Here is a 15,100-nt window from a genome sequence, read left to right on the forward strand (position 1 = left end):
TAGAATACTGCAGACATCTTAAGTTACTTTTCAGGTTATCCATCGATAATAAGGTTTTATAAATCAGTGATGAAATCTGACAGTGAAAATAACTTTAATTTCAACCTTTAAGGGGGTGCTACTAGTAGAATGCTAACCATATCAAGGTGTCAAGGTTCTGTGGTCACCTCCCAGAGTTCCTTGCAGGATATAAGTGACAGTATATTGAACCAACAGAGGAGCAGCAGAGAGAATCCCCACCTCTGGAACATCAACATCCATTTACTGCAATTAACCAAACTCAGAAAACTGAAAAGTGCAAAGAAAAAATTACGACTTGCAAACCGAAAATAAGAAATCGAAAGCTGTCTAAGCAAAAAGTTATCACCGAAAACACATAGTTTTGGATCTATATATATTAATGCGAAAACATTTCTCAATCTGTGTTTGTACAAAAGAATAGACTGTTGTCATCGGTGTGGACCAATGTGGATTCTATCAAGGGTGTGGAAATGTGGACCAGGATATAAAGGATGCTGAAGGGTTTGTGGGAGATTTGAAACCCAGTCTACAAGTGTTTAATGGACTTGCAAAGGGATTATGACTGTGTCCCTCAGGGTGACAGAGCTGAGACATTTTTATGACTGCTTACATTCTGTAACAAACGTCTGCTGGGTCGCCCAGTTGTAATTCATCACTTCTTGTATTGATCTTCAGATGAAAACATGAAATATGGTCATTAACTGACACCAGAGAACAACAAGATGGCCCTGCGATAACACACACAACCACCAGTAATGAAAAGTCCTCCAGCTATGCCAAGACATATTTTACATTACTGACATTAAGAGTGTAGACAGGTGTTTTCACCCTTGCAAACATCTGTTTCCACCAGCTTTGATGAAACAGTGCTTGGTTTCTTTCACTGTTTTATTTGAGTTGCACACATCATGCTCAGATATTCACATTATAAGCTAATGAAGATTGTCTTTAATTACTTGTCTGCAGAGCCTCATATGGTAACTGTTACTTAGCAGAGCTCAGCATGGAACCCATTTTGGCCACTGGTTGTCTTATGTCAGGTAATAACAGTCTCACCTGGGAGTTATTTTCTGCCAAGGGCTGGACCTTTTTCTTCCAGCTGGTGCTTTCCTTCTGTAGCACAACATTGTACAAGATGCTAAACAATGTGTAGATACAATGGTGGAAAAGCCATTTTAATCTTCCATTGTTATGTGAGTTTCTCAATGAGGTTTCATCTTCAGTGTTACTTCATTGAGGAGAGGGTTGAACATATCCTTGTGTACATGTTTGTAACATTGTCCAGGTAGTCTGCTGTGGTTTATACCTTTGGCTACTTCACATCAGCAGTTCTGTCATCGCTGTACCAACAGTACGAGTGTCAGACATTTGCTTTCATGTAAATCATATGTATTACTGTTTTCCTGACTAACTAGTACATCACTCGAACAGAGATTCCTGATCATGTAGTAAATGCTTATGAACCTGATCAAGGTGTTTACATGACACTGTATCTTGTACAAATCATAGCCAAAAATGGCAAAGTGAAGTTTGTTCAATATGAAAATAGCTGGTAAACTTGGACAACTTGCAAGACTAGTTGGTGAACTAATGTAGCCGGTGAGCCGACTGTTCATGTGCTAGTCAACCAGGAATATGATGGTGTCATCCCATTGGTTGCTAACCAGACAATAAGTTCACAGTTTACTCAGGAAACATGTTTGTACCATCGACTTGAAAACCACATGGAGCACTTTATACTTCCACTGAGCAGGTTGATGGATGCCGATTACTCCCTCTGTCATCTTGTGCTCCAACCAAAAGATTTTTGCATATTTGGTGAAATTACAATTAATTATTTTTACAAACAAAAAAAGTTTTAAATGATGGTGTGACTCGGCCTTTAAACACTTAACCAGGATGCTATGTCGTGTCTCAGCAGTCGGTGTGGAGATGTGATTTAAGCAGTGAAATCCAGATACAGCATGTGTCTGCTTGAACTCCCTGAATCATCTCAGTTTAACAGCACAAATACAGAGAACGACAGACATTCTTTCTCCTGTATTTTGACATGACGTTACTTTTTTTTGTAATCACACGTTCTGCTGTGTTGTTCAGTTATTACAGCCTAGAAGACATCAGCCACGAGTCTATCAACAAATACCTATCCAACCTGGTGGAGAGGAGCCTGCGCGACCTGGAGTGCTCTTACTGCATGGAGATAAAAGAGGTGTGTGTGTTTGTGTGTGTATGTATGTAGTGTTTTTAAGTTAGTCTGTAGTCTGTAAAATGACACTAATGTTAAATTTGGTCAAGGTTTTGTTTGTCAAACATTCGTTTCCATTCATTCTCCAGGATGATCGGACCATTGAGCCGCTGACCTACGGTCGCATTTCCTCCTATTACTACCTGAAGCATCAGACCATCCGAATGTTTAAAGAGCGGCTGAAGGCTGAGCTGTCCATCCCTGAGCTCCTCTCTGTTCTCACGGTGAGTGTCACGCTGTGAACATGCAGCTGCTGTTGTCCTGTCACCGCTTGCTATGTCCATCATGTCAACACCACAGCTTGATACTATGTGTGTCCTTTTACACTGAAACCTACTAGTAATAGTAGTTGATTGCAGATCTGATTTAAATTCACACCACACAACAAGATTTGTTGTGTGGTGTGAAGTTAAGTTTGAGACCCTTCTTGATGTTCAGGACTGAGAGAGGGAAGTTGTGTTTACTCACATTGTGACTTTTCCTCTATCAGGCCAGAACTGCCATTTTACCAAGATACAGTACATTCGTATGTCTATGAAATATGTTGATTACTCTTATGCTCCCAAGAAGATGAGCCCATTTCATTTCAGTGAATCCACCTTTTACCTTACTGTTTCATCTGCAGCACTGATAAGACTACAAGAACTGCTTTGATGTGGTATAGTAAATACATTTAACTGTAGTGCTGCTAATGGGGATTTAGGTTTTTAAAACTACTTGTGTGCGCGCCGGCTACTTTTGAAACAAAATCAGATATGCCATGGGGAGACGTTCACACTGGGCTTGATGCATGTCAGAAATTAACACACATTCTCACTCAGGGCACAGTGTGTGGACTGAGTCTGCCACCGTCTTTACTGAGGCCGGGCCGGATGTTGTAGTGTGTTGTAGTCACTGTCAAGTTTTTTTATGTTGTTGAAGCTGCAGTGATGCTTTCTGCACAAGTCTTGATTCACACCATGAGATTACCAGTCAAGACACTGATGTCCTGTCATGTCAGTCATGAAGCTGAGCAGTGCGACCTAATGGATGCACAATAATGAATTCACAATGAAGAAACACACTAATACTCTGCAGCCTAAAACGAGACCAGGGCAGAAGCTGGTCCTGTTGGAGAAGTTGAGCCGAGGTTGAACCTTTATTTGTAATAAATAATAATTAGGACAGGACTCAACGCAATGTTTCTTGATTCGATTTGAAGGGTTAAAATTTAGGTCTGTGATATTTTTAACACAACACAGTCAGGGTTGCACAGTGTCTTTGTACTTTTTCTTCCATTTTAGCTCATGGAGTGGGAAATCATTAAACTTTGTGTGTGCACAGGTGCATGTGAGCTAAGTGAGAGTCAAGCAATTAAACAGAACTGCTTCTCACAAACTATTTTCCAATTAAATGTCTGAAAAACAGTTGCGAGTGCAAATGAGAAATAAGACTGCACTTATATTTTGAGTAATACTCTAAATATCGATTTGTTGGATATAAACAAGTATTTAGTGTTAATTAATTTGCTTTGAACCAGTACACACTTTGGCACTTTGGCAATGTTTCCCTCTATTTTCTTTCTTTTTCTTTTCTTTTTCATGTTTTTTTGTTGTAACCCCGTCAAATCTGAGTAGCACTGAATGTCTTCAGTATTTGGCAGCTGGAGATTTTTAAGTTGCTGTTTGAAAGACGCCACATCCACTGAGGATCTGTGATCAGTGACAGAAGACATACCTTGGTGTATTTTCATCCTTTTGGCATTTGAAAGTAGAAGATACATCAGGGAATATTCATGCAAACACACACACACACACACACTTTACTCCCTGCTTCCAAATTAGCACCTTTGTCTGAGCTTCATTAACTCTCCTCATTATGGAGGTTTTGTGTGATCTGTCGCCCTCTTCCTTTTCCTTATTGACCTTGTGCATCCCAGCAATGAGGTCATCCACACTCTGGCTCCTGATTGGTGGGGTCAACGCAAGATATGCTGGTTTCACACGTTTCCTGAGGGTGAATGATGACATACTCCTTTTTACCACACCTTCTAATGGGCTTACACGTCTGTTTGTAATGATCAGTGATGCACTTCATCGCTTGGAAAAATCTTCTTTTTAGACTGTAACTGACTTACAGTCTCGACTTTCTTATTTCTTTCAAATGTTTTAGAATTGAGTGATTTTCTGTAAATGATATTAATATGTTAATCTTCCTTAATCATCTGTGGTCATTTGTGTTGATGCATATCTGGATTCAGATGCTGATTGTTACAGTCCCTGCTTTTTCTTGAGTGGGTGGGGTTGTTCTTGGAGATGACCTCTAGATATTGTTGCTACTATCACAACATCTGATGGAATGGTATTCAATGAACATAGCTGTGTACCTCAACGTCATTGGGTGTTATGGCCTTCTATCACTAGACACCCTCAGCTGAGGCAGGCCCACCACAGACTGATCAGGCCTCATCATGGTTATCCCCCAGATGGTCGCTTGGTGATGGGGGTTGTGGGAAAGTCTGTGCATTGTTAGGCATGGCGTTGGTGGTTACACCTCAGTACTTGGTTGTGTCATCAGGTGTATCTGTCTTGTGTTAGTCTGATCTCACAGCTAACCAAGATGAAAAACATTTCCTGTTGCTAAAAGTTATTTTGATCAGTTTGCAGTCGTGACAGAGAACTGTTCCTCTTTCTAGATTGTAGAAGGATAAGGCTGATGTTATTTAATCCTGTGAAATGACCAAAACCAACAATGTGTTAATCCATCTCTCAATGATTTCAGATTTCTCAGCGCCAACCTTAGTGGTTCCTCCCAAAGACATTAATCTCTAAAAACAGTGTGTGATTCTAATACATTTGGTGCTGCAGTGAGAATCTCAGGCAGCAGGAAAGTGTGTGTGGGATTAAATGCTTGTAATGTGTCAGACAAAAGGTCTAATTTTACACAAAAGATTGATCATTTATTGTGTTTTTTAGATTTTATTCAGCTTTTATTCTTGCTGTAAGTCCATCTGACGTGTTCAGTGTCGAATCTGAGTGAATCTGATTTCAATAATAATGCGAGCTCAGGGAGGGGAGGCTGCTCTGAGACAGTGAACATCACTCTCCTTTGCACACATGTAGATGGAAGCAGACCAAGGCATGCCATGTTTGGCTCCCTCCCTCCCCAACAAGCTGCGATATAATAGGCCAGTCACCCCGACGCCCATCCACTCCCCCTCTGTTAGCTACAAAGCACTGGCATGCTCCTCCAGTTCCCCCTAATTGCTGCAGCGTGGCCACTAATGAGCAACACCCACGCCTCGCTACACCACCCAGCCCCCTCCTCCACGTTTCTCTCTCCGAGAACTAAACTCCAACTCAGCTTGTCTTTGTCTCTGTTTTCTCTCCTGCTGTATTTATCAAACAAAGCAGTCAAACCTATTGTCATATATAGAAAGTATTCAGACCCCTTCACTTTTTCACACTCTGTTTTACAGTTTTAAATCATGTCATTTTAAATGGATAAAACAGCCTTTTTCAGCCCATTAATCCACACTCAATAACCCATAATGGCAAAGTCAAAACATGTTTTTAAAAATATTTGCAAATTTATTAAACAGCAAACTGAAATCTCTCATTTGCAGAAGGATTCAGACCTTTAATTCAGTACTGTGTAGAAGCTCCTCTGGCAGCAGACTTTACAAGCTTTGCTCACCTGGGTTTTGGGAAGTTTGTCCCATTGTTCCTGACAGACCTTCGCAGGCTCCGTCAGACTGGATGGAAGTGTGTGTGTCAACTGCTGCCTTCAGGTCTCTCCACTGATGTCCTCTGATCATGTCTGGTCTTTGGCTGGTGACATTCAAGGGGAGTCAAAGACTTGTCCTTAAGACACTCCAGCGTTGTCTTAGCTGTTGGCTTTGAGTGTCGTGCCAAGAGGTGAACTATAGTCCCAGTCTCAGGTCAGGTGCACGCCGGAGCAGTTTTCCATCCATACACCTGTACGTCCGTCTCATTCTTGTGAACTTGATACATCATGAACAACTTGAGGGAATTTCAATATATCTGACACAAACAGCCACTGAACTGATTAGTGGTCAGAAGTCCTAGGTGGAGGTCACTGTAACCTCATGAAACATGTTCTAACTCACAAACAGAAGGGGAGTTTGTGAACATTCACGATTTCACATTTGGTCAGATGGTGAATTGGTGACACTGATGTTGGTTGCCGTGGTAATGATTGTACAGATCTTCTTTGCTGCCAGGTTGATGATATGTGTGAAAAATTGAAAAATCTCTCTTGAAATGATTCAGCGGAAACCCGAAACCAAAGCCCTCATTACCAGGTTCCTCAGATTCTAGAATCACAACTTATTCTATTTCAGAATTATTGCAGCCACTGTGCTCATTGAAATACGCAGTTCATTAGAGATACTTGTATACTCTTGTTTTGATCTAAGCCTCACCACGATTTTCTTTTGGAAGTTTACAGAGAGTTCCTTAGCTTGGTTTCTGTCGTGACATGCAGTATGAATTGTGGGATGTTATATACGCAGATATCGGCCCCTGAGTCCTATTAATTCAACTTGACACAGGCGGACTCCAGTCAACTCCTAGACACATCTCAAAGATAATTAAAGCAAACCGGCAGCACCTGACCTGATGCTGACTGGGATTTCTTTACCTTGCATTGACGTATTATTACAGACATTACAGGTGCAGTTGATTTCTGCTGTAGATAATCTGGATACACTGTCAGCTTGTTCACAGCCTCTCTGATCATCTGACCTCACTTCAGGTTTTAACTTAAATAAGCCAAAGGTTCCTAAACCTGTAATTTTGAAGTTCTGCCTGCATGTCACGGCATGGAATATGAAATGAAAGTAGTCAATTAATTGACAATCAATTAATCTTTAAGTTTATAGAAAGTGAGAAAACTGAAGCGGAGCATCCTGGTGTCTCCAGTTCAGTCCCAGCTGGGGAGCTTTGTTTAACATCACGCTCTATCTCTCCGCTCAGTTCCTGTCTGTTTGAAATGTCTGCTCTACAGTAAAGGCATGAAATGACCAAAAATATACTTCAAAAAATATTAAACTAAACTGTGAAACATGACAATCAACAGGTCCAGAGTGATGTCTTCAAATTGTTTTTTTTGTCTGACAATCAGTCCGAGACCTAATGCTAATTAATTTACTGTCAAAGAAACAGAGAAAAAGTCTCTGGTGTTCAAATGGTTGAAACCAAAGTATGTTTTGCATATTTGCTTGATAAACGGCTTCAACAGTTAATTGATTATCAACATTGCTGCTGAGTGATGTTTGATGTCGATTGAGTAATTAATTAATTGAAACTAAAGCAAAAGCAGAAAAGTAGAAAAGAAAAGAAGCTTTTATAAAACACCACACAACCAAGAGTGTGGAGTTTCACACAAACTGATGATGACGGATTTAAAGGATTTAGTCTGATTGACCGGCCAGTCCTAGTTTTTCCAGAAATGTTTAATTGTTTAAAACTTGTAATTATGTGTTTTGTAGCAGTTGTACTCTGGACCCGACCCCCACTCTTCCTCTCTTTGTGTTTGTCCAGCTCCTCTTTTTCTCTGCTTTCTCTCTGTAATGCAGTTACTGCTTCAGAGCTCATCTGTCCACGTCCCTCCTCCCTCCTCTGTCTCAGTGAATGTTGCTATCAGAGGGCGTGAGGCGGTGTGGACCTGTTGGTTGTGTCTCCTTAGAGATCTATAGTCTTTCTCTCCTGCACATCATCCATATGCAGACACAACAGCACTGACAGGCAAATCCTTCATAGATGATTCCTGCTCCTATCTCTCACCCCAGCCCCCACCCCCGCTCAGGTCCTTTCCTCATCTCCAAGCTTTTGAACCACTGGCTTTGATGGATGGAGCCTTAACATGGGGGGGGAGGGGGGCTGTGACAAATGTGTCCAGCACAGCCTGTTGATGGGAGTACATTAGCCAAAGTTGAACTGGAGTGAAACAGAGGAGAGGAGCCCTGCGTGTCCGTGCATCACTCTGTAGAACAATTACAAACCAGGCTGAACACACAGCCTCAGCACAGAGACTGATGGACCATCATCATCACTTTACCTTCACAGTGACCCGCTGCATGTGTTCACTGTGTCTGTGTCACTGTTTAGCGTCCTCAGAAAATTTCTTAAAACAATTTGACAAATTCAAAATCTGATCCCAACCCTTGGAAGGTGTTAGAAGCAGGTTGTCAGGATTTTCAGGTCATTAGATGTGGTGAATAGATCCTTCAGTCCTTGTGGGGAATTTTTCCAAGCAGAGGAAAAAAAGAAGAGTGGGGGGGGGGGGCATCTGCTGCTAGAGTACAGATGCTCTGATTAACCATAGCGTGCTTTTGACTTCCTGTTACACTTTTGATCTCTGTCTCTCAGGATGCAGAGGAGTATGCCGAGTTGCCTGTCAGACACAACGAGGACCAGCTGAACAGCCAGTTGGCTCAGCAGCTCCCACTGCAGGTCAACCCCCACTCCTACGACAGCGCCCACACCAAGACCCACCTGCTGCTGCAGGCCCACTTCAGCCACGCCCAGCTGCCATGCAGCGACTACACCACTGACACCAAGACGGTGCTGGACAACGCCATCCGGATCTGTCAGGTGAGATTGAGTGGGCGGGGTCAGCAGATTACTGATGTGATACTGATTCATGAAATTTAGAGTCATCACACACACCAGAACAAGCGATAGTGATTCAGACTGTAGGAACATTTGTACAGAGGCTGTGGATTAAAACAGACAGCGACCCAGTACAGCACACTCCCACCACATCATGGAGTGTCATGTGCACGTCTCCTGCCGATAGGAGATTACTGCACTGATTCGTAATGTTTTTATTGTGCCTACGAGGCCAAACCATGAGCTGTGGCCTTACACTAAACTGATCAACATGTGAGAGAAAGTGTAACTGCTGTGTTCACACATTCACGACTCACTGCAAGTCAAAATTAAGAGTTTGCGAACATTTAAAGTTATTGTTGTGTACTAACATAGAGGCTGGCAGAATATCTACTCTAATGTAGGAAACAGTCAGGTAGCAGGGCTGTGACCAGCTGACCGTCACTGGTCACAATGACAAACGTCACCAGTGGCACAGTATATCAGCTGTAGCCCATGTACGTTAACGACTCTTAACTATAGTGCAGTGGTCGTTCAAAATATGCCGGTTGCAACATTTGACATCATTATGGAGGGTCTCGACCGCCGCTCATCCAAACGGCTTCTCAGTCCTCACTGCACTTCCTCAGGTCCTCAGCAATATACCCTTCAGTTGCCAAGTCAGTCGGATTAATGTCTGTCGAGAAAATGAACGACAGACAGGTTCTTATCTCTTTATCATTAAGATGTCATGAGAAACACTATAGAGTAGAGGCCAAGAAACAAAGCTATATAACACAAGTTTACAATTGTATGTCTTTGCAGTTTATCAAACATAGCATCAGTTGATGGTGTCATGTCTGTGTTAGTAATCTAATTACGTTTTCATGTACAGTATATCATTTTAAAGGGCCATATAGTATAAAAGTAAATATACATGTCACAACAAAGCAGTCAGGGATGATATCAGCCACCTGGAGTCAGGGCTCTGAGAAAAGGATTAGCTGATTGACGGCTTTGTCTCTGTAGCTGCCGCTGAGGCAAAGCATATTTCCCATAAGTGCCACCTTCACGCCGCTGCCAGTAGATATTCCCTCAATGCACTCGCCTTTATGTCGCTGCTGGTCTCTCATCTGCAGTCCCTATCAATCCCATTCAAAACTCTGCACTGTCCTGGTGGAGACAGAAGAGTAGACGGCTCCTTCTCCTTCTCCTGATCACCATCCACTTCCAAGATGTCCCCAATGGCCTCACACACCTGTCACAAACTAGCGCTTTACCTGTCTACCCTGAGCAGCTAGAGGCTTAGAGCCTCCGATCCTCCTCTCTTCTGATTGGCTCACTGACCTGTTGTTACTAGAGCTCCAGAGAGAAGCCTGAGAGAGGAGATGTAGAACTACACTGAGATGGTTTTTATATCTTCTGATGGATCAACACTTCAAATAAAACACAGGAGAAGATATGGAGATTTAATGACTAAAGCTGATGAACTTTTTAGTTTTGCATCTGTTCTTGAAGTATTTAAAGCAAGTCAGTCTGCTACACCTGTTAATTCAATGTGTCAAATATTTATAGAATTAAATTAAAGAGACTATTCAAATTAGTTTTAATTTTTAATAATGGTTTTATGGTATTAAATAATACTAATTTTTGTTAAAGAATCTGAATATAGATATAGAAAGTTTGACAAAGTGGGATCATTGACAGGAATATGTTCCCAGGTGCTGATAAGAGCAGGAGTCATATGACGACAGGTTGACCTGACCGGTCCAGCTGTGTTCACACAGCTGGACCGGTCATTTCATAAAACCTCCTGGTGTTCATCATCAACTCCAGTGTGTGTACAGGCCTCAAGAGTTTAACAGAGTAATAAAGCAAGTCTACTTTAACATCAATTATAATAAAAGCTGAGTCATTCAATGACATGAGTAACATGAGCTAAAATGGTGTGAGAGAAATACTGAACTAATAGATGTGATAATGTGCTGCACATGAACAGAGAGCGCATGTTGGGAGCTGCTGCTGTAGATGAAGCGGAGAATAAAAGGCCAATGTTAAACATCAGCAGGTTATTTGTAGTTGAACTTAATTTTCCATCTCATAAATAACATGATGCTCAGAGCTTATATGTAACACCCAGCTTTCTCATTGTCTGAAATGACTCTACAGCTCAGTGGTCGTGTGGACAGTGGCACGAGACTTATCACAGTGATCAGAGTGTGTGTGTGTGTGTGTGTGTGAGAGGTGTGATATTTGATGGTGTTTGTTTAGTTTCTTTGTATGCACCGTTTGAAGTTAGGACCATGTCTGAACGTCTGTAAGCCATTGTCCACAGGTCAGGACGCCTGTTTGTGTGTGTGTGTGTAAATGTACATGTGCTTGTGATTTTCCATGCTGTGTATCTGGCAGTGATATTACATGGCTCATGGATGTGGTTACTTCTCTGGTGTCCTGCTGTGAGCATTTACTGAAGAGGTTCTGGTCTTCAGTTTCTTTATGCTTGTTTTTATTGAATAAATGTATAATGTATATTTTTATTAATGCTAACAGTTTACATAAAGACAGCTGCTGTTCCTGGACAACAATTTAATCTACAGGGTTGATCTGCCCTTTTTCAAATAGATACTTAGAACAAGGAGCTAGAAAATGCAATATATATATTGATAATAAATACATATTAAATTTCCTTATAAAATAAGCATATTTTTCTCAGTAACTCTTCAAGCTGGCTGATTGCTAAATGTTGGTTAGCAGAGAGTTAGTTCAGATCTTAACCAAAGGACCAGAGACAATTTATTCATTTATTTATCTTTATTTTTTTTTGACACTACCGAGGTATCAGCTGCTGTTCCTTGGCTCCACTCAAGTAAACATTACATTACATCATAATGCAAAACTATAATGTAAATTACAATCAAAGGCAAAAAAGGGAACAAGAAAATAACATCAAATACAAACCAAAGTAAAAAATAATAATAACAATGTAACAATGACAAGTTCCCGTTCTTTATCTAAACAGTCAGTAAAGCATTTCATACAGCTCAGAAACAATAATACCACTAAAAACAGCAGGTACAGTGACTGAAGAAAAAGAAATGAAGAGAAAAGAAATCATTCCACTGAAAATAGATTATCTTGCAAAATGTCTGTCTTTGAAATGCTGATGTCAGCAGACCCTGCTGAGGTCTGTTTTGAGCAGCTGTTTGAATCCATGCCTCAAAGAAAATCTACCTTTTACACAGATGTGGCTTTGCCTCTTACATGTTTGTATCAGGTCAAGGTTGGATTCAAGTCTTTCCCACAGGTGTGAAATAAACTTGTGGTGGTAAAGGATGTGACAAACAACAAACACGTGACCTTTAACACAATATTTTGGTTTATTGCATAATATTGGATGATATTGAAAAATTGATTTCATATTCATATAATATATTTTGCCTTTTCTTCATCCGCCACAGAGGAGGAGTAAAACTTCAGGATAAGTCTTTAGCTCAGGCGCCTGTCTATACTCTGTGTGTCTCTGTTTCTCAGGTCAGTTTTAACCTGAGAAACAGACACTAAAAAATAACGATACAGAAATTAGCCACAAAATATATTTAGTGAAAGAAAGATAAGATTCGCTTCTCCTTTTCGCAGCTACAGCTGCAGCTAAAGGGCAGAGGTCAAGTTAAGTGGCTGAATACACTCTTGAGTCTTGTAGCTTCCAGCGCAGCATAGATGCTTTCTTTCATAGACCTGGAAGCTACAAGCAAAATCAGAGAACAGCTACACCATAAGTTTGGAGGGAGTTTCTTTACCTGGTCCATGCTTGTCAAATATCCACTGTGTCCATGTCTTCTAATGTAAGACCAGAGAATGTGTCCCTCTCTGTGGTTCTCTGCAGTGTGTGTGATTGTGAGTAGACGCTTCTCACACTGGCAGAAAGCACAGAAACATGCTAAAATATGTCACCAGATATACATCTGTACCTGCAAGGGAAACACTGCAGGTTTCCTCATGCTGAATGTCACCAGCCACATTAGATATGGCTGACATTACTAATTCAGGGATCAGGGATCAGTCACTTTGAGTTTCTGGGCTCAGGTAGAGATGGTAGAAATCACGATTAGTGTGTCGGTCGTTTCACTCTTTGTTCCCTCTCTCAGGCGATGCTGGACGTAGCTGCTAATGAAGGCTGGCTCGTTACAGCCATCAGCATCTGCAACCTGGTGCAGATGATCGTCCAGGGTCGCTGGCTGTACGACTCCTCCTTACTGACGCTGCCTCATGTGGAACAACAAGACCTCTACCTGTTCAGGTAAACAGCATCATTCACCACAGGCACCGCTCCAATGCTCATACAGCCATTTGGAGCTAGCTCTGGTAGATGGCTGATCTGCTTTGTTGTTGTCCTGCTATACTTATAATTAGTGAACATCACATGTTGTCATGTTTCATTAACGTCTGAGCAGCTTCATGTCGTCTTTAGACCTCTGGGTGTAATGACAGACAGGACTCAGGGCTGTATGCACCATCAGTAGCTGGTGTCTCTCTGATTAACAGTTTCTAAATATTCCCCACCCTCAGTTACATCCTGAAAACTTCCCACACACATGCAGTCACACATACAGGAACTCATGAGTTAATGAGTCTGCAGGCCTGCCTCCTACAGCGTGAACTCAATCAAAATGATAAAGGAGGGATGAGAGAGGCCCAGTGGTGAACGACAGCAGGAAGTGTGGGGTTGGATTTGTTGTGATGTTGCCTCATGACCAAGGATTTCTCCCGTCACCTCCAATCACTCCACAGAAAATGGGCCAACAGCAAAGGGAGGAGGGACGGAGGGGGCTTCAGTGGACCAGTCGAAGGACTTCCTGAACTGATTGCTGCCTGCAGCGGGAAGGAAAGTATTTTCGCTGCTATCGTTGGACAAGAGTTTCATTCAACTCAGATTTCCCAGGTAAGATTATTAATATTATCTCCCCAAGAGCACACTGGGAATCAGTAACGTCCTTTAGGCCGTGTTCACACCTGGTATCAACATGTGTCGTTGGTGATCTGATCAGTGGTCAGTTTTAAGTTCAGGTGTAAATGTGTCCAAGTCTATACGTGAATGTGTCCTGGGCCACACTGAAGGACCGCCTGCTCAAATGATGTCCTCTGTGTAAGCAGAAGAAGTGCTCATTCACGCACCACCGGCGTCATATTAACATGTGAAAATAGTCACAACAACAACAGGCAGAATGGATTCTGTTGGATGGAGTGCTGACTTGGCACAGGAAGTGACCTGCTGCCTCCGCTGCTTAAAAACAACAGCGCATTTGGTCCTTGTGAATGAAAATGATGTGTGTTTAGAGTGGGAAGTGAAATCTGATCTCAAGTGGTCACTGGAGACGCCAGGTGTGAACTGATGTACTCAGAGCCACCCAGGACACATGTTACTGTCAGGTGTGAACGGGGCCTTAGAGGATGTTGATTTTCCACAGGAAATAAAGAAGAATAGAGGAATAGATTGCATGCACTTGAATATTGTACATTTCAAAAAAATAATCTTCATAATGGGCCTATTCACACATCTCATTTATGCAGATCATACATATTATCTCCCTCACACACACACACCATTATCACTGACGTGCCATGAGCAGTCTTGCCACTGTGGTCCCAGATACCTCCAGGATCCCCAATTACAGCTTCATTGATGGGGTTTACAGCTCCAATCTAAGTGCTAATTGCAGCAGTAATGAGAGTGTCCAGGCACATCGGCAGGCCCTGTGGCTTCACCCAATCAGTGTCCCCGCTTTCCCCCTTCCCCACCTTTACTCCCCCACTGCCCCTGCCCCCTCACAGTGTGGCAGCCTCTCTAATTAAATAATTAGATGTGCAGCAGTGTTCCTGTCTGACTCGCTCAGGGAGAGTAATCCTCATATAAATAGCTTTTGCCGGGTGAATCAGAGAGGTTTTCTCTTCCCAGCCTTCAATACACTGCCACACACACACACACACACACACACACACACACACACACACACACACACACACGCACACGCACACACACACACTCTTCCAGCAGTGTTGTTCTCTCTGTGCCTTTATCAGTTTTCATGTTTTCCCTCTTCGTTGTGTTGGAGCTTTTGGTTTGAACCAAGTGTTTCTCAAATCCTCCATAAAAACACTAAAAAGGCAGCTAAGATCAGTGTCTTTTATCAGACAGCTGATGGATCTGTCCATCCAACACCCCCCCACCACCACCACCACCACC

General features: G+C 42.1%; 1 protein-coding gene across 1 annotated transcript in view; it reads left to right on the forward strand.

The window, feature by feature from the left end:
* Window positions 1–15,100, forward strand: part of ascc3 (activating signal cointegrator 1 complex subunit 3) — a 162,747-nt gene that overhangs the window by 141,712 nt on the left and 5,935 nt on the right. The window contains exons 35-39 of the mRNA XM_023419007.2: window positions 2,119–2,230; window positions 2,356–2,490; window positions 8,638–8,862; window positions 13,005–13,156; window positions 13,648–13,798. Of these exons, the coding sequence (XP_023274775.1) occupies window positions 2,119–2,230; window positions 2,356–2,490; window positions 8,638–8,862; window positions 13,005–13,156; window positions 13,648–13,798 (775 nt within the window). The remainder of the gene's footprint in view (window positions 1–2,118; window positions 2,231–2,355; window positions 2,491–8,637; window positions 8,863–13,004; window positions 13,157–13,647; window positions 13,799–15,100) is intronic.

The sequence above is a fragment of the Seriola lalandi genome, unplaced genomic scaffold, assembly GCF_002814215.2.
Source record: "Seriola lalandi dorsalis isolate HSWRI2012SDOR001 ecotype SW California unplaced genomic scaffold, Sedor1 jcf7180002054588, whole genome shotgun sequence".
In the NCBI taxonomy this organism is placed as follows: Eukaryota; Metazoa; Chordata; class Actinopteri; order Carangiformes; family Carangidae; genus Seriola; species Seriola lalandi.